At 62.0% G+C, this 22606-nt stretch overlaps 5 protein-coding genes across 8 annotated transcripts; 1 reads left to right on the top strand and 4 right to left on the bottom strand.

Annotated features, from left to right (window-relative positions):
- The first annotated feature begins 1293 nt into the window (after positions 1-1293).
- Positions 1294-4344, top strand: VPS37C (VPS37C subunit of ESCRT-I). Of its 2 annotated transcripts, XM_085548075.1 has the most exons (5): positions 1294-1505; positions 1701-1807; positions 1878-2049; positions 2412-2494; positions 2735-4344. In XM_085548075.1, exons 2-5 carry the CDS (start codon positions 1715-1717, stop codon positions 3452-3454), a joined length of 1068 nt encoding a protein of 355 aa, XP_085404201.1. In that variant the 5' UTR covers positions 1294-1505; positions 1701-1714; the 3' UTR covers positions 3455-4344. The 2 variants fall into 2 exon arrangements, with proteins under 2 accessions (XP_085404201.1, XP_085404202.1); XM_085548076.1 differs by lacking the exon at positions 1878-2049.
- A 16-nt stretch (positions 4345-4360) lies between these two features.
- Positions 4361-8108, bottom strand: CD5 (CD5 molecule). 2 transcript variants are annotated; one of them, XM_085548033.1, is made up of 10 exons: positions 7957-8108; positions 7845-7883; positions 7462-7731; positions 7328-7390; positions 6793-7167; positions 6211-6495; positions 5999-6130; positions 5565-5618; positions 5324-5440; positions 4361-4599 (listed from the first exon to the last, which is right to left on the bottom strand). In XM_085548033.1, exons 1-10 carry the CDS (start codon positions 8006-8008, stop codon positions 4499-4501), a joined length of 1488 nt encoding a protein of 495 aa, XP_085404159.1. In that variant the 5' UTR covers positions 8009-8108; the 3' UTR covers positions 4361-4498. The 2 variants fall into 2 exon arrangements, with proteins under 2 accessions (XP_085404159.1, XP_015718804.2); XM_015863318.3 differs by lacking the exon at positions 4361-4599 and adding an exon at positions 4998-5230 and having other exon boundaries at positions 7957-8107.
- Positions 8109-9513: 1405 nt separating this feature from the next.
- CD6 (CD6 molecule) lies at positions 9514-13453 on the bottom strand. Its single transcript, XM_015863047.3, has 12 exons — positions 13311-13453; positions 12616-12672; positions 12214-12540; positions 11831-12139; positions 11388-11687; positions 11225-11293; positions 10998-11138; positions 10797-10916; positions 10521-10631; positions 10369-10443; positions 10093-10260; positions 9514-9816 (listed from the first exon to the last, which is right to left on the bottom strand). The coding sequence occupies exons 1-12, from the start codon at positions 13414-13416 to the stop codon at positions 9587-9589; spliced, it is 2013 nt and encodes a 670-aa protein (XP_015718533.3). The 5' UTR covers positions 13417-13453; the 3' UTR covers positions 9514-9586.
- Positions 13454-14654: 1201 nt separating this feature from the next.
- TMEM132A (transmembrane protein 132A) lies at positions 14655-19849 on the bottom strand. The gene is made up of 11 exons (XM_015863132.3): positions 19703-19849; positions 18994-19214; positions 18711-18923; positions 18313-18632; positions 18097-18243; positions 17399-17591; positions 17178-17321; positions 16893-17095; positions 16380-16656; positions 16126-16317; positions 14655-16043 (listed from the first exon to the last, which is right to left on the bottom strand). The coding sequence occupies exons 1-11, from the start codon at positions 19761-19763 to the stop codon at positions 14994-14996; spliced, it is 3021 nt and encodes a 1006-aa protein (XP_015718618.1). The 5' UTR covers positions 19764-19849; the 3' UTR covers positions 14655-14993.
- Positions 19850-20691: 842 nt separating this feature from the next.
- Positions 20692-22551, bottom strand: TMEM109 (transmembrane protein 109). Of its 2 annotated transcripts, none has more exons than XM_015863153.3 (4): positions 22461-22551; positions 21625-21765; positions 21440-21542; positions 20692-21349 (listed from the first exon to the last, which is right to left on the bottom strand). In XM_015863153.3, exons 1-4 carry the CDS (start codon positions 22506-22508, stop codon positions 20955-20957), a joined length of 687 nt encoding a protein of 228 aa, XP_015718639.1. In that variant the 5' UTR covers positions 22509-22551; the 3' UTR covers positions 20692-20954. The 2 variants fall into 2 exon arrangements, with proteins under 2 accessions (XP_015718639.1, XP_015718640.1); XM_015863154.2 differs by having other exon boundaries at positions 22429-22522.
- Between the last annotated feature and the right edge of the window lie 55 nt (positions 22552-22606).

Raw genomic sequence — 22606 nt, 5'->3', positions numbered from 1 at the left:
AGCTGCTGCCTGTTTGCTCACACGTCAGGCTTCTGCATGTGCCTGGCAAGCCTGATAAGAAATGCAGGGTTTTTTCCACTGAGAGGCCTAAAGGAAGTTTTGGAAAATGGTGTTTGTGTTTTTTTTTCCAAGGGCTCATGATTTCATAATCAGATCTCCTTCCCAATGGCTGTGCAGGGGTAGGACTGCCTGAAAACAGAGGAGAGGGGGAGGAAATGGAACATGGGGACCTCACTTCACAGTCATGGATCGACCGAGAGCTGGGCAGCGTCTGGGAGATGTGCCTGCTCTGGGTGGGCCTTTGGGCAGATACTGTCTTCAAACCATGGAAGACACGAGCAAGAAATCTAAGCTGTGATCAGTGCTGGGAAAGCAGGGTAAAATATGCCTTCCTTCTGGGCACACAGGAAGGTTAGAGGACTTGGATTGGAGTGGCAAATAGCTCTGGATGGTGCATAAAAAGTCTGCGAGGGAATGGTACGAGATTGGGCAACAGTGATGTTGCATTGAGCTATTATACAGCTCATCTCAAGAGCCAAACAGGGCTGCAAGTAGACTTTCACACTTCATGTGCTGAGAAACTTGGCTGACAAAGGTTGGATAAAGCCCCTTCAAACAACCCTTCCATGTTCCTGAAGGCTGATCCTCACGTTATTGACCCTCCTTGAAAATATCCATCTCCCTTTGGGATACAACGTCCCTTCCTTGAACCAACACTGAGGTTATCGTCCCCTCTATGCACAGATTGGACCACAGGGTACTGAACCAGATCTGCATGACTCATGTTTGCCATACAGAAGCCAACGGGGCCTCACGTGGCACTGAGGAACCAGAGGTGCCTTTGTGGAGCCATGTGCTGGATGGCCAGATATGCCGCCCTTTGCCACGCTAAACCTAAGCCTAACCCTAACCCGAACGGTAACCCTAACCATAACCCTAATCGTAACACTAACACTAAGCCTAACACTACCCTAATCCTAATCCTAACCCTAACCCTAATCCTAACCCTAATCCTAACCCTAACCCTAACCCTACCCTAACCCTAACCCTAACCCTAACCCTAACCCTACCCTAACCCTAACCCTAACCCTAACCCTAACCCTAACCCTAACCCTAACCCTACCCTAACCCTGGTTAGGTCCTGACAGAGGGGAGGTGTGGGTTCCTCCATCGCTGGAAGCCCCGCTTCATCTCTAGCCATAAACCCAGCCAACACTGAGCCCAGGCCACAAGATGGCGGCGGCGGCACCTCTCTCCGCCAGGGGGCGCACCGGCAGCTGTCATTTCCGGTGCGGCGCCGGAAGTTGGTGGCGGCGGGGCCGGCGGCCCGAAGCCGGGCGGAGTGAGGCCTGGTCCTCCGGGCCGCCGGTGTCTGCGGCCTTTGGGTGGGTGTCCTCCCGCTGGTGGAGCCTTGAGCGGGGACGGAGCTGCGGAGGAGCGGGACGGAGGGAGGCGAGCCGAGACGGGAGCGCCCGGTGCGAGCAAGCGGGCCTTCCGGGTGCACTGTGAGTCAGAACTGGAGCTGTTTGTACGGCCTTAATGGGAACATTGGCTGGTTGCGGTGGTTGCTGTTATCTTGGTTTACTTTGGGGTGTTCAGGATGGACGTGGGAAGGGTTTCTTGTCCGGAGGAGTGGGCAGGCTCTGTCCCCATTGTAGGAGCCCGTTTAACAGCCTTCTGAATCCCTGTCCCCACTGCAGGAGCTGTTCTGGGCATGGACAGCCTGAAGAACCGCAGTGTGGAGGAGCTGCAGGCGCTGCAGGAGGATGCTGCAGAGATTGAGCGCCTGGCCCTGGAGTCCAGGGAGGTAAGTGGTGAGGTGGGAAGGTGAGGAGTGTGTGTGTGGTGCTGTGCTGACTGTGAGCTCTGCTCCTCAGGTGCAGGAGCTGCAGCTGGAGAGGGAGATGGCGCTCGCCGCCAATCGCAGCCTCGCTGAGCAGAACCTGAAGTTCCAGGTCCCACTGGAGACAGGACGTTCCGAGCTCTCCAGCAAGTATGAGGAGCTGCAAAAGCTTGCTGAACGCTGTAAGGAGCAGAAGGCAAAGCTGGGTGAGCGACGCCAATCTCGCTTCCTTTCATATTGCAGAACCACTTGAGTTAGGTTGGAAAAGACCTCAAAGCCCCCAAGGTCTTTCTCCCCTGTTTATAAGCTGCCTTTAAGTACCAATCAGGTGTGGCAGTGGTTAAGACTGTTTCCTCTACAGTGTTTTTCCTTACACCAACATTTTCCAAGGCAGGAAGGTGCTCTTGGAAATGTACGTGGGGCACGGAAATGTGACAGTGATGAATGGAGCTCCTCCTGCTTTATGTTTGCCTTGTGTCACAGTGCAAAGCTGGGGAATAGCTGACAAGCTCTGTTAGACAGGTCAGCGTGCTGACGTTTTTGCCCTGTTCTGTGTTTATTTCCCCAGAGAAATTTTCAGCCTCAGTGCACCCTCAGATGTTGCTGGATCTCCTGCAGGTGGAAAGCCAGAAAATTGAAGAGGAGTCTGAGGTGAGCTTAAGGTTTGAAACAATTAGCAGTTGAAGGGATTAGTTCTCAGAGACATGCAGTTACTCTCCCAAACTTTATCCCTTAAATCAAGGGTTTTCTTTTTGTAGCTTGACGTTGTTGCTCCAAAATGCATTGGATTATTCCTTCTTTGCTTCTGTGTGGTGCGGGAGAGGGAGGTCAATCCCAAGGTGGATTTGGGGAGGCAGCACTGAGGGGATGTCGTGTTGTCTTCTCTTCCAGAAAATGGCTGAGAAGTTCCTGGAGGGTGAGGTGGTCCTGGAGACCTTCCTTGAGCAGTTCTTGGTGATGAGGAAGTTGTCCCACTTGCGAAGGGTCAGGGTGGAAAAGCTGCAGGAGGTGCTGCGGAAATCAAGAGCACCACAGGAGCCTGTCAGGGACTCGCAGCAGCAGCAGCCTCCTTGTGCACCCGTGGAGCCACCACAGCCACTGCCCATCCCGTCAGTGGCTCCTTCCTTGCCGCTGCCCTACAGCCCAGCCCCAGCCATGCCGCTTGGCCCCACAGCACACGGAGCTCTCGCACCTGCTCCTTTTGCTGGTGCCCCACTCGCTGCGGGGAACGTTGCTGCCTCTCAGCCCAGCAGTCAGCCCACCTTTCCCTTCCAGCCTCCTCCAGGTGCCCCGTACCCACCCTTGCAGGCTGCTGACTCCATACCAGGCTACCCCAAGCCTCCCCCAGGCACCTCGTCCACACCAGCCTATTCCTGGTCTCCATCCCGGGGCCCACCGCATCCCCCCTCCTTTCCGTCCACTCCGCCATCCAGACCCGGCTACCCACCCTACACACCCCCCATGGCTGGGAGGCCACAGTGTCCCTACCCCACACAGCCTCTCCTCCCCAGTTTCCCAATCCCCCCTCAGCCTCCATATCCACCAGGGCCACCCTATGGGTACCACCCCCCACCTGGGAACCCCCCGCGCCCTGCTTGGCCTGGCAACTAAACCAGACATTGTCCTCTGCTGCTCCCTCCTCTTTGTGGACTGAGGAAGAGGAGCAAGCCCAGAGCGTGTCTCTTCAGCCCCCTCCACACCAGAGTGTTGCATAGGATGCAGTAGCAGCCACACCTCTTTAGGATCATTGTGAAGTGGTTGCTGGTGGGCTGGAGTGGGTGCTTCCCAATGGGTTCATCCAGGCTCTGCTATAGCACCCCGGCAGTCGGATGTGTGTTATCAATGGGGTGTGCACTGATTAGGGCTTACTGGGAGCCTGACCCCTCTTGTATGCAAGCAAGCAATCCTCTGGGACTGTCTGTCATTTATAACACATGTAGCGTAGGAATTCCCAGCTTCTCCACGGGTATTCCAAAGGCACAATGGGAGTCACACTATTTCAGCCACAAAGTGTTTGCTGCCTGCAAGGGGCCTTCCCATAGATGGGAACAGCTGGGCTCGCAGCCGTGTTGTAGCTCGGAGATGCTGCCAGTATGCCCTGAAGTGGTGGCAAAACCCATCCCCATGCTGCTCAGGAGCCTCCCCATCCCACATGGATTCTGACTGGGGGCACAAAGGCTCCGAGTGCAGCATGTGAGTGCTTTTACACTGAGAGGGGTCCATGCTGCCCTGGGGTTGTACACAGGAGCCAGTGCTGCACACTCAGCTGCCCCTGCAGAGCCTGCAGGTAGATTTGAGATTCCCCTTCTCAGGAAACAAGGGCTGCTGGTGGGGATGGCGTTTGCATCGCTCGGCACTTTTTCCTACCAATACCGCTTCTGTGTCTGTAAGTTATTTATAAGGGGAGATTACTAATGGACTAGAACCAGAGGGGTGCTTTGGGGGGGGGGGGGAGTCAATGGGAGCAGTGGTTAATTTCAGTAATAAAATGCTGAATCAGACATGGAGTTCCAGTAGTGGTGCTTTCAGCAATGATCTCTATTGATCTTTCCGTGCCATTCTGGCAGCCTCACGCCGACTTCCTTTTGTCAATGCAGCCTCTCACTCTCCTGCAGAACTGTTGTCTTCTAGCGCATCTTTCCTGCTCTCCAGCTCTCATTCTCCCCCACGGGGCCCATTGCTGCCTCTCTGCAGAGTTTCTTGCTCATGCCCTGTGCTGGTGCTGCCTTTTGGCCGGCCATTGGAGGAGCAGCACGCTAGCGGTAGCGGAAGGTAGAGAACATGGTTACCAGGAATAACGGCTTTATTACCAGTTACATGGATGGCTTCTCGATGTTTCCATCCTTCCTGTGCCGCCCATCCATGCTGTGCTTTTGGCCCAGCTCTCGTGCCGCCCTGCGCACGCGCAGCCAACTTTGTGTCTCTGCTCCCAGCCCCGGGGTGCGTGGTCACATCGCAGCAGCCTTTGGCCCCACGGTGCAGACTTTCAGATGCATGCAGAGCTCAGACAGCCCCCACCTTGTGCTTTCCCAGGCAGGAGGGAAGCCCAGAAGTGAGAGGATGAGCAGGAAGAAGCAAAAGGTCGCTGGGAGGCTGGGGCACAGCAGCACCCCAAGGTTGTAGGGTCAGAGATGAGCAAAGGGTGCGGGTGGGCTCAGTTCCGCAGAGAGGTCCCCATGTGAGCCGGGTGGGCTCCAGCACCGTGGGGACGGGGATGTGTAGGCATCCATCCATCTATTCCACCAGCTCTGTGCAGCTGAATTAACCGACCCCGTCAACAGGGCGGCCCTACCTCTGCACCTCACAGCCTGCGAGCAGAGTGCAGGTCGTAGTCACTGTCGGAGGAGTTGTCTGGGGCGCTGGAAGCTCGTGCTGCACCTTCCAGGGCTGTGGATTGAACCACATACAGCTCCTTGCCCAGTACCACCAGATGGTGCCCGCATTACAGAGCCCCACGTTCATCCTTCCCCATGTCCTCACCTGGGTATGCCGACCAGCTCTTCTCGGGGGGCTGAGCATAGTCATTGTCTGCCCCCCGCGCCCTCTGCTCCTCCACTCTTACCCTCGGGGTGATGGTGCTGTTGCGGTGAAAGGAGACTACAAGGCAGGGTGGCTTTGAAAGGGTGCTCAGTGCCAAGCCAGCACTGCACTGACGGTTGAATGCAGTGACAAGAAGCTAGAGCTGCTTGCACCCCATGCCAGAAACCCGCTCCCCACTCACCGCTCTGGTGCAACCCCGTGGGGCCAATCCACTGCCGCTGCTTCTTCTTGGAGACTGTGAGGAAGGGATGGAGAAAGGGAGGGAGAGGATGAGGTCGGGCTGTGTCCCCCCAGGAGCCCACTGTGGCCCCATCTGCCATGTCCAGTAATCCTCCCGGTAATCCCCCGTCTCATGCTGGTTTGTGTGCCTAATCCTTGTGCTGCCAGCAGCATGGGGCCAGTGGGGATGGGGTGGTGATAATGGTGTAGGGAAAGTGGGGATGGAATGGTGGCACTGGTGGGGGGACAGCGGGGTTGGAGTGGTAGCATCAGCATGGGATTCAGGGGGAGCCACGTGGGGAGTGCATGCGTCACCCTAGTAACTTCAGGGAGATGGGGGGCCCGATGGACACAAAGAGGGGGATGTGGGGACAGGCTGGGGGTCTGGCCACCTACTCCTCTTCATCAGCCTCCTGTAGGCGGGGGGGCCACAGATGAGCAGCAGGACTCCCAGCAGGAGCAGAGCCAGGCAGATGCTGGCCACTGTGCCGGGTGCGGTGCCAGCAGGAGGTGGCTTGGACTTCTGGCCTGGGAGAGGATGGGTGTCAGCACGCAGGTGGCACTCACAGGGGAGTATCACTGCGAGGGGTGGGCGTGCAGCTGCTTACAGACCACATGGGTGCGAGAGCATCCATGGACCTCCTTGGGGCTCTCGGGACAGAGGTGGAGGTAATGCTCCTTGCAGACCACCCCACTGGCACGGGGGTCCCGCCGCTCAACACTTAAGGAGAGGTCCCCGCAGCGCAGCTCCCTGCAGAGCTGGAGGCCTCGCTCAGCACGGTGAGCCTGCTCGTCACATAGCACGTGCCACTGGCCCCTCTGGAACACCTCGATGTGCCCCTCGCATGAAGTGAGGCCGCCTGCCAGCCTGCGTCCAGCACGTGGCTGGGAACCTGCAGGGAGAGGGCTGGTGGTATGAGGGCACAGACATTGCATCCCAATGGCAAGCACAGCCATGAAAACCCAAACCAAAAGCAATACGTCATCTCATTAAGTCCCCCTCACCCCCCCAAAACCCACTGGCCAGCTTCAAAGCCTGAGCAGATGGAGGGGAGGGCCAAAGGCTTGGCAATACCAAGGCACAAGCAGGATGCTGGGTACAGCTTCCAGCAACCAAATGTGTGCAGTTTTGTCTTTGTATGTGGATGCCAGGGGCTGCTGCCCATCCTTCACCTCCATAATACACTCACCTGGGCAGACGAGGAAGGTGGATGCTTTCCCCTGCCCGTGGCCAGTCCAGCTGAAGCAGTCGAGCAGCTCAGGGCTGGTGCATGGCACCACTGCCTCCCACCGCACGGGCAGGCGGCTCTGTGGTGGCAGAAACATGGGGCCAGCCACTGGGCCACCAATGGGACTCCCAATGGGGATGCCGATGTTGTCACCCACAGGGAAACCAATGGGGACACCACTGGGGTTGTTGCACCCAAGTGCACGGCAGATGCGGGTGGGCAGCTCCGGCCAAACGTTCGGGCTGAGTGCCACAGCCCCCCATCGCCCCCGCAGGTGCAGCTCCACGAAGCCTGAGCAGCTGAAGTTGCCATCCACCAACCGCAGCCACGGGGCACCTGGTGAGGGAGCAGAGACACTGCAGCCATCACACACAGTGACCCTGCCCCCAAAGCCCATCATGGTCACATTGATGGGGAGCAAAGTCCTTGCCATGCATATCCCATCCTACCACCCAGCTGAGCATCCCCAGGGCAGCTGTGGGCAGGGGACCCTCACCGGTGGGCTCGGGGCTGGTGGTGGGAGGTACAGGTGGGGGCTCGGTGGTGGTGGGCTCCGGCTCTGAAATGAGAAGAGAGGCATCAGCTGGGGGCAGTGGGGGCACAGATGGCCTTAAGGGGGGCTGTGCTTACCACTACAGGTGACAGCGGCGTACTGGCTGCAGTTGGCGGCCACCCAATGGCATTTCTGTGTCCCCTCACACCGCATAGCCCACGCCGGCTGCTCCTCGAGGTCAGGAGGCACGAAGCTCAGCTTGGTAGGAGGGCCGCAGCCCAGCTGGCGGCACACGCTGTCCTGGCTCACCCCATCCCAGCACACAGGGCCCCATCTGCTCCCCATGTGCACCTCCAGCAGCCCAGCGCAGCGGCAGCCACCGCCTGAGAGCCGCAGGGTGGGCTTTTCTGGAACGGTGAGCATCAATGGTCAGCATCCCCCATCATACTGGGCATCCCATGCTGCTGGGGAACCAAACAGATGCCACAACCCCAAAGCCAGAGCCCCAAAGCGCACTCACCTGCAGGGCGCATGGCTGCTCCTCTATGCCTGCAGCTGGCTACAAGAGAGGGGGACAGAGTCAGCCTGCACCCCATGGGCGGCATCCCCCAGGAGGAGCACCACGTACTCACCCCACATCCCCACCATGAGCAGCAGGCACAGGGTGGGCGGCTGGGCTGCCATGGGACCGTGCTGCCTCCTCCTCCCCAGCACTGGTGGCTGAGCGGGAGGTGTGTGGAGCAGCAACGCCTCTGTACCCAGCCTGGGGCGGGGGGGGGGGGGGGCAGGCAGCAGCAGCAGGCTGTTTTTCTTCCCTCTGTGGTTTTTGCGTCACATCTTCCTCATCTGAAGTTGCATCCTGGCAGCCGCCTCGCCAGAGGCACAACCAGCAAGAAAGCGGGGGACTGCACCTCATTTTTGACCCCATGCTCACCCCCATCCCATCCACAACCCCACGACATCCCGCGTCCTTCCATATCTCCATCCAATCCTCACTCCACCCTCATCTCCATTTCCATCCCCATCTCATCCCCTTCCTGTCCCCATTTCTGTTCCAGTCCCATCTCCAACCCCACCCCATCCCCATCTCCACTCCTTCCCATCCATCCCATCCCCATCCCCACCAAGGGGTCCCTATCAGACCCTCACCCCACAGTAGGAGGGAGACCAAGGAGAAGTGAACGTGCCCAGCCCTGGGGGCCATGGAGACCTCCCTTTTTCTTGGAGTCTTGTAGGGCTGCAGGCAGCATGGAGAAGCCGAGCTGTATGCTGGACCCAAAGCTGAGTGAACACCACGTGCCCCATGCCTGAAGCACTGCTACTCTGCTCCCAGTTACAGGCATTGCGGGGACACAGCGTGTCCCTGTGAGGCACGTGGGTGCCGGGGAGGCACTGATCAATTTCACCCTAATTAATTCCCCCAAATCCAGGTCAGGCATGCTAAGGAAGCAGCTCGCCATCGACCTGGTGGCAGTGCTGATGAATGGCGGCTCCACCAGGCCACCAAGCTCTCCACATGGCAACCCCAAAGTACCTGCAGAGGTCCCCTGCCCCACAGCCTCACTCTGGCCCCACATCTCCACTCCCAGGGAGTTTCCAGACCCACTTCCTTGGGTCTGAAGATTGCCCGTGACTCAAGCAGAGGTCTCCACGAGGTGCACAGGGTGGGCAGTGCTGACTCTGCTGGTTGCAGCGGTCCATTGGTGGAACCCAACACGCTCACCCCATTTCTCACCCAAACCCAGCCCAGTGGTTGTGGCTTTCAGCTCACCACCAAACAGTGGGGACGCTGCACTCGGTCAGCCCTCAAACTGGGTCAGATGGCATGGTGCACACAGAGCAGCTTGGCCCCGCTGCATCCCACGCAGGCTCCGCTCGCAACCCCGCTCTCGTCTCCTTTCTCTCCCCTTTGTCTGGGGTTTTGTTGCTATTTCTGTGCTTCCTCCGTTGTTGCGGTGCGGCCCCTTTGTTCTGGGCTGCCAGAGCCGCTCGGCACAGTAAACAGCTGGAGGATGTGGTGGGGGGCAAATTTTCCACTGTGGCTCAAAGCCCGGAGGCAATAGGAGCTCAGCTTCCCCAGGACCCCGCTGGGTTCCATGCTGGGCTAAGCACGGCAGCAAGAGCACCCCTGTGTTGGGAATGGCATCCCTTGGGTACACCCAGGGAGAGATCAGGGCTCGCCAAGCAGATGGAGCTAAAAGCTTTTAATGGCCCAGGGCTGTGGTACAGATAAGAGCTCCCTTCCTCTGCCTGTTCCCACTCTCAGCAGCCAGAGCCCTGGATGTCATCATAGTCGCTCCCCTCGGAGAAGCTGGAGTCCTGTGTGTGTTCCCCTGGAGCTGGGTCCCCACACGTCTCAGCACCCTGCACATTCTCATACCACTCCCCTGAGGAGGTGCTGGAGCTGCCAGCACAGTCAGGGTCTGGTGGCTGTGGTGGTACCCACGGTGTGCTGAGCTCTGGGATGGGCACACAGGACACGGCTGGGGGTGCTGGGGAAGGCATGATCTGTATGAGCACCTCCTGGCCCTGCTACCACTCCTTGAAGTCCCCACACCCATCTGGGTCTGCCCCCAATCTTGGGGGCTTCACCAACCCCACTGCCATCCCCAGAGCTTCCCCCACCCAGGAGGGGTCTCACCAACACCATCCCCAGGGCCATCCCCATCCCTGGGTGCTCTTGTCATTCCCAGGGCTGTCCCTATCCCTGGGTTCTTTCACCATCCCCAGGACCATCCCCATTCCTACAGCTGTTTCAGTCCCCTTACTGGTGGGTTCTGTGTGCTGGTGGGTGCTGAATGGTGGGGGCTGCGGGCCAGGCCAGGCACATGTGGAAGCTGTGCTCTCACCACAGTAGGGATCCAGGGAGGAGGAAGAGGAGGAAGAGGATGAGCTCCTCGCCCTGCCCCACGGCTGGGCACACTGCACGGTGGGCACTGTGGGGACACAGGGTGTGTGTCACTAGGGGAGCACAGGGCCACCATCCACCCACCCCTGGACGGGCAGACAGACAGCTGTGGGACAGGAGGAGGGGGCTGGCTCACCCTCTGTGGGAAATGGCTCCATCCCATCCTGGCTGGGCACCAGCAGCTGCTCACCCAGCTGTCGGCGCTGTGAGTCTGTGGGGTGGGAGGAACAGGGTCAACAGGGGAACCCAGCAGACTGGGGAGGTGCAGAGGAGCAGGGGGGATCTCACTGTGGAAAGTGGAGAGGGCCACGGGTGGCTTGCTGCTGAAATCATAGTGTTCGTAGTCAGAGTCAGAGGAGTCAGAGCCCTTGGTGGTGGGAAGGATTGTGGGTGTGGGGTCTGCAGGGAGAGACAGAGCTGGGGCCGAAGTCACCAGCAGGGCTGGAGGGGCTGGTGGACTCACAATGTGGGGCTGATGGGGACAATGGACTGCTGGGGTTGATGGGCTGCCAAGGGCTCATAGAGTTGATGGTGCTGACACAATGAATGACCCACCGGACCCACCTGGTCCCTTGGGGAGGCCTGCGGGTGCCTCCCTGTAGTCATTGCAAGTCTCCGAGGGCACGTTGTAACCCTGGCTGCTGTGGGTCACCAGGAGTGGCACAGGGGTCCCCAGGGTGAGGGCTGCAGGAGTGGAGAGCATCAGTGAGAGTATGGCTGGGAGCAGTGCCCCGTGCAGCCCTTATGCCCCACGGGGACCCTCACCGCTCCTTTTCCTCAGGTGCAGCAAGGCAGTGGTGAAGGCCACCAGTGTGAGCAGCAGCAGCGCTGCCAGCACCGCACACAGGATGGAGAGGGGCACATGCAGAGGGGACAGGGCCGCCCCCGCCTCCAAGCCCTTTGTGGCTGCAGCAGAGAACAGACAAAGCTCATGACGCTGTTCACAACCCTTCACCCCTTGGCTCCCCCCAGCTGTTGCAAAGCACACTCACTTCTCAGGGACGTGCCACCGCTCGGCGTCACCATCACCTCTGATGTTGGGGTCTGCAAGCCCAGGGAGCCTGCAGGAGGACAGAGGGGAGGGCGGCTGCAACCCTGGTACCCAGAGGGGCCGCTGGCCCAAAGCCCTCCCTGTGGGGCCAAAGGGAGCTGTACCACTGCAGATGACACCGGCAGCACGGGACTCGTGGCAGGGAGCTGACTTGTTGTAGGTCCACCTGCAGTACGCCAGAGAGGGCTGCCAGTCAGGGCACTCATACAGCATCTTGGTGGGCAGTGTGTGGCGGAAGGAGGGACGTTGCAGCTGCTCCCCGCAGCCCAGCGTGCGGCACAGAACCTCAGCTTCCATCTCGTACCAGGTGCTGTCACACACCGTGCTCCATGTCCCGCGGTAAAGCACCTCCACGCGGCCCGCGCAGCCATCCCTGCCTCCAGACAGCCGCCACTCGTGGTGCTCTGCGAGGGCACGGCGTGGGTCAGGATGGCACCACGGCATGAGGACCGGGCACAGCCACGGCACCACTTATGGGAGCTGCTGCATAAGGGGCAGAGCCGTGGGCATCCCCCCCAGCACTCACAGCCGCGGTGCGGGCACCCACCGGAGCACACCACGCTGGCATCCTCCTTGTGGCTGCAGTCATGCCGCAGGTCAGCAGGGCATTCCCACAGCCGCTCCTCATGCCCGCTGCAGTTCACCTCATCCTGCAGCACGGGGCCGTGCCCCCAGCCGAATGCGGCCTCTCGTGGCGCACGCAGCGCCCACCCGCAGCCCAGCTGCCGGCACACCACGGCGGCGTCGGCCATGTCCCAGCCGTCGTCGCACACAGTGCCCCATTTGCCCTCCTTCCGCAGCTCCACACGGCCCTCACAGCGGCTGCGCCCTCCAACCAGACGGAGTGCTGGGGCTCCTGGGTGTGGGATGGAGAGGCGATGGCACACAACGCCGTGCCATGGGGACAACGTGCACCCATCATACTCTTACCTGTGCAGGTGACATTCACCAGCTCTGCAGCGCAGCATCCGGTCTCAGTGTCCAGCTGCAGCAGGCAGAGCTGTGCTTCCCCCTCGCTGCAGTTGGACACCGTGGCCGGGCATCCCTTGGAGATATCTCTATCGCCGTGCAGGCTTGATATCGCCACATCCCCCTCGGCATCCCCGCAGTGCAGGCGGTGGCACAGCTCCCGAGAGGCAGCAGCGCTCCAGGACCTCCGGCACACAGGCATCCACCAGCCATGGTGCTTCACCTGCACTGTGCCCTCGCAGGGGTGGCTGCCACCTGCCAGGCGCAGCATGGCTGTGCCCAGGGGACCTGCAGGCAGCACAGCATGAGGGTGGCAGGGGGGTCCCCACTCCTGCTGCCCCATGGATGGACCCCCATTCTCACCCGGCTCCGCTGAGGTGTTGCTCGGTGCCATGGTGGGAGCTCCCGTTGGCTGCAGAGCTGTAAAGAGGAGGCAGGAAGGTGTAGGATGGCGGTGGGATGCCGGTCCCCAGCATGGCGCCAGAGGCACAAAATGGCGACCAGAGATTGCCTGCTCTTAAGCCCAAGGCTCACATTCATCCCCCATGGCCACACGCTGACCCTGCTGGGGCTGGGGGCTGCTCTGGGAAAGCCTCCAGGTTTAGCAGTGGGGTTTGGGGCAGGCCTGCAGCACCAGGTTCGTGCTGAGGGGAGATTTTAAGGCACCTTGCATGCGCTGGGGGCAAAATGGTGTCCGGCTCTGTTGGGAGCAGAAGGCTGAGAGCTCGGAGCCTCAACGCTCAGCTTGGGAGGAGGAGAAAAGCGAGGGCACTGCACACAGCACAGGCAAAGCTTTTGCTTTCTGTCAGCAATGCTCCACGTGAAGCAGCATTCTGTGCAGAACAAAGGTCCAGTGAGACAGGCAGGGTGGGCTGGGGCGGGGTGGGATGCTCCTGGGGAGCAGGCACATCAAGGGCAAAGCGCTTCACCTCCCTGCTGACAGCAGGGGGACGCGGGATGGGGATGGGAGTCAGACCCCACTGGTGCCGAGCATCCTCACTGTGTATCGACCCCAACATATTGGCGATGCCCAAAAGGGACTGGGGATGATGGCATACCTGGTTTGGGCACAGCAGCAGCACAGAGAGCAGCCAGCAGCAGGCACAGCACCTCCATCCTCACCTCCTGCCCATTGCATCGGGATGTGGCCCCGTGCCGCTGCATGCTGCACGTCCGGCCTCAGTATGCAGGAAGCCTGGGGTGCCGGTGAGGGGGTGGTTCCATTCTGCCCTACTGCAGCACCACACGCCCATGGGAAGTGGCACACCAAGGGGTGATGGAGGCAGCTTGGGGACCGTGCCATGCAGCCGTGATGTCCCCACAGTGCCTTGGTGGTGTGGGAAGCTCGGAGCACTGCGGGATCACTCTGATTTGGGATGAGAGGCTTTAGGGGAGTCCACCCCCACCACAGGGATGAGCTCTGCCACCAGCAGTGGGGACAAGGGGACCCTGGGGTACCTGCAATGGATTGGATGCAGCTGATCACTATGGCACCTGTGGATAAAAGGGTGGGCACATCTGTGTGGTCCACCACCAGTAACCACAGCAGTGGGATGGGAGATGGATCTGGGAGCCTGCATGAGACTGAGGAAGCCAGCACAGCAGCCACATCACTGTCTCCATCTATCCCCATTCCCTGTCCCCATTTCATCCCCATCCCACTCCATCCACATCCCATCCCATTACATTCCCATCCCCATTCCATCCCATCCTAATACAACCTATCCCTATCCCCATCCCTACCCCCTTCCCTAGTGCCATCCCTATCCCCATCCCCACTCCCATCCCATCCCATGCCATCCCATCCCATCCCATTCCCATCCCATCCCCTTCCCCATCTGCATCCCAATCCCCATCCTATCCCATCTGATCCTATCCCAACCCATCCCCATCCTGTCCCATCCCCATCACCACCCCCACTCCCATCCCATCCCATCCCATCCCTATCCCCATCTCTACCCCCTTCCCTAGTGCCATCCCCATCCCCACTTCCATCCCATCCCATCCCATCCCCTTTCCCATCCCCATTCTATCCCATCCCATCCCCTTCCCCATCCCCATTCTATCCCATCCCATCCCATCCCATCCCATCCCATCCCATCCCATCCCATCCCCTTCCCCATCCCATCCCATCCCAACCCATCCCATCCCCATTCCCATCCTCATTCCCATCTCCATCCCGACTGCCATCCCCATCCCCACTCCCACCCCCACTCCATCCCATCCCATCCCCATCCCCATGCTTCCCACTCCCTGCCCAAGGTCACAGCAGCTGGGCCATGTCCAGGACGTTCCCACGTGCACCCACACCTGGAGCCAAAGCAAACAGCCAGTGCTTGTCCCCGGCAGTGCAAAGTGACCCCAGACCCCATTCCCGTGCCACCACAGCGGGCACCACTTGGCTCTTTTAAATATTTTATTTTTGTAACAACAATCAGACTTTAAAATCTTCCATAAATAAGGAGCCCACAGCCCACAGCGCAATGGGTACAAAACGTTGTACAAAACGGACGTGTGCCCGGTCAAGGGGGGGGCCCACAGAACTCAGCATCAGCACTATGAACACAATGTGGCAATGAGAACCTCAGCAAGGAGGGGACCTCGTGCCCCCAACATTGCAGTGGAAACCCCAGGGCAAGGTGACAGCGGGGCATCGCTGCCTCCCAGTGGGGCTCAGGGATGGTCCCTCCGGTGTCCCCGCCACGGAGGGATGGGGACAAAGAGGACGGTCCTGGTGTGGGTCAGGAGCTGCCACGGATCCTCTCCATGTAGCAGCGCAGCTCCTCGGGGTCGCGCAGCCCCATGTCCTCGCACACCCAGCGGATGTCGTCCTCGCCAGCCACCAGGATGGACTGCACGTTGGCGGTGGGCTGGGGGGGATCCTCAGGGGCACGCTGGGGCGCAAAGGTGACGAACTCCACACGCTTCCGCCGGCCGCCCCCTGGCACAGACCCCTCTTTGCGGGGCTCCACCGAGGTGCCACTGGGGGACCCTGTGTTGGGTGCCGGGGGGTCCGCACAGCAGCAGCGCTCGGGCTGCGGGCCTGGCAGGGTGGGAGGCTCAGGCTGCTGGCGGTCCAGCTGCCGGCTCAGCTCCTCCTGGTCAGTGCCCAGCCAGACCCAGTTGTGGGGCTGGGAAGCTGTGGGAGCAGTGCCGGCGTCGGGGGGCTCCTTCTGCTGGTAGCGCAGCACGAAGAAGACGCAGTTAACGAGGAAGATGAAGATGGCCAGGCAGAAGACACCCAGCAGCACGTACATGCCGATCTCCAGGTCGCTCACACGTGCGGGGGCCTTCACCATTTCCTCCTTCTCCTCCTCCTGCATGCCACGGCCGTAGCCTTCCTCCCTTTCCTCCTCCTCCTCAGAGGAAGACCCCATGCCCTGCAGCTTTGTGTTGACCATCCCCACATTGCCGTGCTCCCCCCTGCCCGCCGTCACCGCCTCACCCGACATGGCCCCCTCTGCCCTTGGGAATGGCACGGGGGAACCAGGGCTGCCCAGGGGGGTCCTGCGCCCCCCAGCCACCTCCAACCAGGCAGAGCCAGCAGCCAGCACAGTAGCACGGTGTCGGCCGCGGCGGCACACATCCAGGGGGTGCAGACTGAGCTGCAGCAGGGTCCCTCGGCCCGGCCCCTCTGCCACCACCCGCGGGTGCCAGGACGAGGTCCCCACCACAGTGACCACTGTGGGATCCAGTGAGGTGACAGCCAGCATGGCATCCTGCCCACCATACAGCTCCATCGGTGTCAACGTGCCATCAGAGAAGGACAGCCAGACGGACAGCGTCGCCTCCTGCCATGACACCAAGTGGCACCAGCATGGCACTAGGGCACAGAGCCCCTCCCCTCCCCTGGGCCACCCCACAGCCCCTCACCTGCTTGGAGCCATGCAGCGTGGCTGTGGCCTGGCACACAGCAGTGAGCACGCCAGGGTGGCCAGGCTCCAGGTGCAGCTCCAGCGCCAGCCCTGCCACCACTGCAGCACGCAGCTCCGTCACTGCCACCTTCTCCTCTGACACCACCAGCATCTGCTCGCCCAGGATGGCATCCGACAGCGGGGAGCGCACCTGCAGGCAGCCACTCAGCATCAATCCAGCCCCGCATCCCCCTGTGCTGCCCCCAAACCTACCTCCACTGAAGTGACACCTGGCTCCCGGCCCACCAGCACGGTGCCGCCCTCCAGCGATGCCACACGGGGGTCCTGCACGCGTGCCCAGCCAGCCACCAGGTGTGTGACATCCAGCAGCCACTCGGGGCCCGGCAGGTAGGAGAGGTGGCGGCCGCCATCCTGCGGGTGTGCCACAAAGTGTGCCAGGAACCGCACCGCCGTGCGCTGGTACTGTGGCCGGCAGCTCCGCACCCGCCGCTCTGCATCCTCCCCAGGGTCCTCCACATCACTGCCAGAGCTGTGGGCACGAGGACACGTGTGTCACCCACGGGCAGAGGGGCCATGAGTGCCAGAGGGGCTCAATGGGGCACTGGGTGACGGGATGGGGGGCACGCTGTGAAGCGCTTTTTGGACACAGCAAGACACATGCAACACACGCACCATGGGGCTCAGAGGGACACGGACACACAGCACAAGCACCAGCTCCTTCCCACCCCATGCCAAAGCAGCAGTGGCACGGGGTGCTCCTCTCACCTGTCGGTGCTCCCAGGCAGGCGCCAGCCACGCACCTGTTCCAGGGCAGTGTCTTCCAGCTGGACACGCAGAGGCAGCAGCGGTGCCCAGACGGTGAAGAGCAGCGAGGCATGCAGGCGGCGTGCCCAGAAATCCACCCGCACCCCACGGGCACCACGGCTCTCCTTGCCTCCCACAAACACGGCGTCACAGCCCTCCGACACCTGTTGGGGCACTCAGAGAGGCAGAGGGTGCACAGGGAGTGGTGCTGGGGGAGGTGGGAAGGGGGGCTGAGACCCTGCTCACCTGCAGCACCTGTGTATCTGCAGACTCACAGCCTGGAGGTTCACTGAGCTCAGACACGGCACCACCTGCCTCCACCATCACCAACGTCACCGGCACGGTGCGGGGAACGCCGGTCAGTGGGGATGTATTGAGCAGCTCCAGCTCCTGTGGGCACAGCGGGGCTGAGCACCGCGGGGAGGTGGGGTGGGATGTACAGTGGGATGTGGGGTGGGGGCACCCACCTGCACCAGAGGAACAAGTACGCGCGTGTCGCGCTCTGACACCTGCACCTCCCACACCAGCTTGTCCTTCTGTGCCTCGGGGTCCTGGCCTGGGTATTCCACCTGCCAGGTGAGGGGTCGGGCCGGCACCTGACCCCCTGTGCCATTCTCCACCGCCAGATCCACGTAGAGGAGCTCAGACACCTCGAGTGCCCTGTGGGGAGAGAGCTGAGGATGGGACCCACTGGGACAGGGCTGCCCCACATCCCAAACTAGGACCTACTGGGATGGGAGAACCCTGAATCACCAACCAGGACCTATTGTTGGAATGGGGCTCTCCCACACCACAAGCCATCCAGTCAGGATTTGCTGGGACAGGAACAGTGCACAGGTTCCCAAGTGGGCCACAGTGGGCTGGGCATACTGCCATGCACAAGCCCTAATGCCAATTGGGCTATCGTGGGATGGATGCAAGTGCCATGCACAGGTCCCTGTACCCACACTGGGATGGACGTCACGCACAGGTCTCTGCCCAATGGGGCCATACTGGGATGAGAGCAGAGTTACACACAGGTCCTTGTGACCAACTGGACCACAGTGGGATGGGAGCCATGCCATGAACAGGTCCCCATGCTCAACTGGGGCCATACGGAAATGGATGCAGTGCCACACGCAGGTGCCCATCCGGGCCCCACAAGGTGCCATGTCACTGCCCACACCTGGTGCTCCCATGGCTGTCCCTGCTGCGCTGACACGTCACCACAGCTGTCCAGTGCTTGGGGCCACTTCTGTGCTCCAAATGGACCGTCCACGCTGGGTCTCCAGACCTGGCAGCCACCACCTGCAGCCCCTTCTTGGCCTTGACTCTACGTAACAAGGAAGGGTGGTCACACAGTGCTCCCATCACAGCCCCCCTCCTCACCCCGTGCTCTCACCGCAGGGTCAGCAGCATGGCGGTGAAGTTGTGCCGCAGCGCCAGGCTGGCGGTGAAGCGCTGCCCAGGCCGCAGGGCTCCATCGGGGACACGCAGCAGCACCTTCTCATCCAGCTTCACCTCCTGCTGCCGTGCCACCACCGGTGCCGTGCGCAGCTCCAGCGTCCCCAGGTACCGCGGGGGCTCCACTGTAGCACCGGGACGGCTGCAGGTCCCCAGCCCAGCCACACCGTACCGCAGCTCGGCCAGCTCCGGGGATGGCAACGGGGAGAACCAGCGCGCTGGGATCTCCAGCTCCACCAAGCAGATGCCCAGCGGGGCCTGGGGGGGACAGCAGCCTTAGGGCTTTGGGCTGAGCGGGGCCACCTTAGAGCTGTAGGGTTGTAGGATGAGACCCACCTGCACACGGCAGGAGCCCCGCACCGTCCGGCTGCGCTGCTGGGCCTGCAGGACAATGCAGGGCAGCGGGTGGTCCCCGGGGGGGTCCCGGCGGCTGCGCCAGTCAGGGCCGTGCAAGTGGAAGAGGACGCGGACGGTGGGTTCGTCCAGGCTCACAGTGCTGTCCAGGGGCACGGCACGGATGGACCAGGTGGGGCTCTTGGTGGGCACCTCCTGGAAGAGATGGGGCTGGCGGTGCGGTGGCCCTGAAGGGTCAGTGTGGCTTTGTGGTGGTGGGCATTACCTGGTGGGTGCTGAAGGGCGGGTAGGAGGCTCGCAGCACAGGCGAGGGGCCAGCGGTGGGGCGGCGGGGCAGCAGCAGGAAGGTGTCAGAGCGGGCGTGCAGGGAGGCGTTAGCAGGCAGGGCTCCGTCTGCACGCTGCAGGCGATAGTGCTCGGCCACTGCCTGCAGCTCCAGCTCCACGGGCAGGAACACGGGCTCCGGGGGCGGCCACTCGATGCTTGCTGCAGAGATGGGGACCACCGTCAGCAAGGCAAGGGTGGGCACACACACAAAGGTCCCCACCAGATCCAGGGAGCACATGGGGCAGATTCCAAATGGATCGTAGGGATTTGGAACTGCACGATTCCCAAGGTCCTTTCCAGCCCAACCATTCCATGGTTCTGTGATCTTTAAGGACCCTTCCAACCCAGCCATTCTGTGGTTCTGGGATCTTTAAGGTTCTTTCTAACCCAACCATTCTATAGCTCTGTGATCTTTAAGGACCCCTCCAACCCAACCCATTCCATGGTTTTGTGATCTTCAAGGACCCTTTCCAACCCAACCACCCCGCGGTTCCACGGCCACCCAGGGCAGATCCCGGCAGACCCTGGGGAGCACATGGGGCAGATCCCAACTCATCCCACGTCCACCTCCCGGCTCTACCCGGCACAGCCGTGCGGAGCTCGGACCGGGGCGGGGGGGGGGGTGGTTCGGTGCCCGCGGTGCTCACCTGAAGCCCCGAGCAGGGCGGCGGCCAGCAGCAACAGGTACGGCCCGTCGGCCGGGTCCATGGCCGGACCGGTTCCGGAGCCGGGGCCGTACGGGCTCCGCAGAGCGACCGTGCGAGCGGAGCCGCCGCTGCCGTCCCTCCGCCTCCACGCGCAGACAATGGGGCCGGGGCGGGACCGGCACCGGCACCGCCTCACCCCGCCGGGTCCTAAACAACCCGCGCCGGGCACTGCGGGACCCCGAGGGCAGGGACACGGAGCGACGGTCCTGTCCCATTCGGAGCCGGGCACCGGGAGGGATGCGGAGACGGGGATCAACGGGGCGTGCTGGGAGGGATGAGGGATGCTGGGGGAACTGGGGAGACAAGGGGTATATGGGAGAGCTGGAGGGTTCGGGAGGCCTGATGGGGACACCAGAGGGACTGGGGTGCTGGGAGGACTGGGGACACTAGGGAAAGCTGAGAGGACTGGGGGATGATATGCTGGGGAGAACATGGGGGGATGCAGGGATTGCTGGTGGGACTGGGAGGGATGGGAGACATGGGGGCACAGGGAGGGGTGAGGGGGGTTGAATTTGGGATTTGGGGGTTGGATCTGGGGGCACCGGGGCAGACTTGGGGCACTGGGATCACTGGAGGGGCTTGGAGGGTAACTGAAAGGGATGGGAGTACTGAGGCTACAGGGAAGGGAGAGGGACACTGTGGATGCTGAGCACAGCAGGATTAAGTGGGGAGATCGAAGGGATGGGGAGTCTGGGAGGGCTGGGGGCCATGGGAACAGTGGGGGCTCTGGAAGGGACTGGAGGGGATGGGGACACAGTGTGGCAGCCAGGGGCACTGGGGGAACACTGGATGGGGGTGCTTCAGAACCAGACGTGGGCACCGTTCACCTCACCCTCAGCAAATAAGTGACACATCCTGTTCCCACCCCCCAAGTGTCCCCTGTGCCCCCCCAACCCCCCAGAACCAGGTGCCTTCCCTGCCACACAGCGTGGGCTGCAATCAAACGCTTTATTTGGTGGCCAAACCATTCCACAAGAACAAACCAAGCACACAGCCCTCATCCCACGGCGGGGAGGGAGGTACCAAGGCTGGGACCCCCCAGGCACTTTGGTGTCAGCAGGTTCAGGGCTTGGGTGCGGCGTTAGTGAAGGCACTGATGTGGGGCGCTGATGTGGGGCGCTGATGTGGGGGGGGGCGCGCACACACACATGCACACACACACACACACACGCTGGGCCCCCCCCAGCACCCCTCACTCCTCCGCACGCCCCCGCGCCGCCCCATAGCGCTGCTGCCTCCTCCGCAGCTCCTCCACCTTCCACTCCAGGCTGCGCAGCGCAGCCTCCAGCTGCGCCCCGGGGCCGGCCGGGGGGGTCCTGCCGCCCCCCAGCAGCACGTAGAAGCCCCACAGCCCCAGCAGCGTGGTCGCCCGTGCCGTGGGGCCGCTGCCCTCCGCCGCAGCCACGTACAGGAAGGCTCCCAGGAAGGCGCAGAGCCGCAGGCAGCGCAGCACGGGCCGCAGCGGGGCCAGCAGCAGGCCCAGCAGCCGGGGCAGGAGGCGGAGCCCCAGCAGCGCTATCAGCCCCCATAGCAGCACCCGCTGCACCGCGCTCGGGCTCAGCGCCGCGCTGCTCACCAGCCAGGACCCTGCGGTTTAAAACGGGGGGGGGGGGGGTTTGAGACCGAGCGGGCCGGGGCCGCGCCGCTCTGAGCCCACGTGCTGCTCCCCGTGCTCACCGTGCAGGCCGCAGGCCTCCAGCAGATCCCCCGCCGCGCTGCTCAGCACGGCCAGCCCCGACGAGATGGACGAGGCGACCAGCCAGGCTGCAGCCAGCAGGCTCTGCAAACAGAACGGGCTTCATGGGGCCGCGCCGTGCTCGCTTCCATACCACCTCCCCCTTATCCATCCCCCCCCCGCTCACCTCGGCCAGCAGGCGCAGCGGCTCGGCCCCCACGTAGCCCTCCAGGCTGCTCCATGCGCTGCGGCCCAGCCGCCACAGGGCCTCGTCCAGGGCAACCATGGCACCGCCCTCAGCCCCCATCCTCCGCACCGCCAATGGGGTCTGGGGGCAGCGGGGGGGGGGGGGTGAGCTGCCCCCTCAGTGCCCTCTCAAAGTCCCCAGCCGTATCCACAGGCTGCCCCCTCAATGTGCCCACCCAGCATGGCTCTCCATACTCCTCTATTACCCCCCTATGTCCCCCAATAAAGGCCCCACAAACATGAGCCCCTAGTATCCCCCTATGTGCCCCCCATGCCACCCCATCTATCTGCCCCCCCATACACCCCTACAACACAGAGCTCCCTGCAGGATACCCCGCTATCCCACCATCTGCCTCTCCCATATGGACCACCCCATATAACCCCCAATGCTGAGCCCCCCACCACCCCACTGCCCCCCCCACAGCTCCCTCTCAACCCCCCCCGATACCTTCCCAACTAATATACACAAACATACCCCCATTACTCCCCATTACACCCACCCATGCCACCTCCCAGTATAACCCAGTATAGCCCCCCAGTATCTCCTTACATGCCCCCCCACACTCACGCCTCCCATTAACACAGCCCCCCAGTACCCCCCATGTTCCCTCCCCCCCATATATCTCCAATATCCTCCCACGTGCCCCCCAATGTCCCCGTTCCCATAGGACTCCCCCTCTACCCCCTCAATACAGACCCCAATTGCCCCCCCTATATTCCCTCCCCCCGCTGGCGCTGCCCGCACCCCGCACGGTGCAGAGCCGCGCTCTGCCGTACGGTGGCGCTGCGGGCCAGCTCAGGCCTCAACGTACGGACAAGGCCCATAGCCGCGGGGCATCATGGGAGATGTAGTCCGCACCGCGGGGTGAGTCGGGAGAGTGAGGCGGGGGGGGGGGGGAGCGGGAAGCACTTCCGTTTCCGGC

Source organism: Coturnix japonica, chromosome 5, assembly GCF_054131305.1.
Source record: "Coturnix japonica strain WE chromosome 5, WE-NBRP24, whole genome shotgun sequence".
NCBI lineage: Eukaryota > Metazoa > Chordata > Aves > Galliformes > Phasianidae > Coturnix > Coturnix japonica.
Note: the sequence above shows the minus strand (reverse complement) of the source record. Positions and strands in the feature narration are given on the sequence as shown.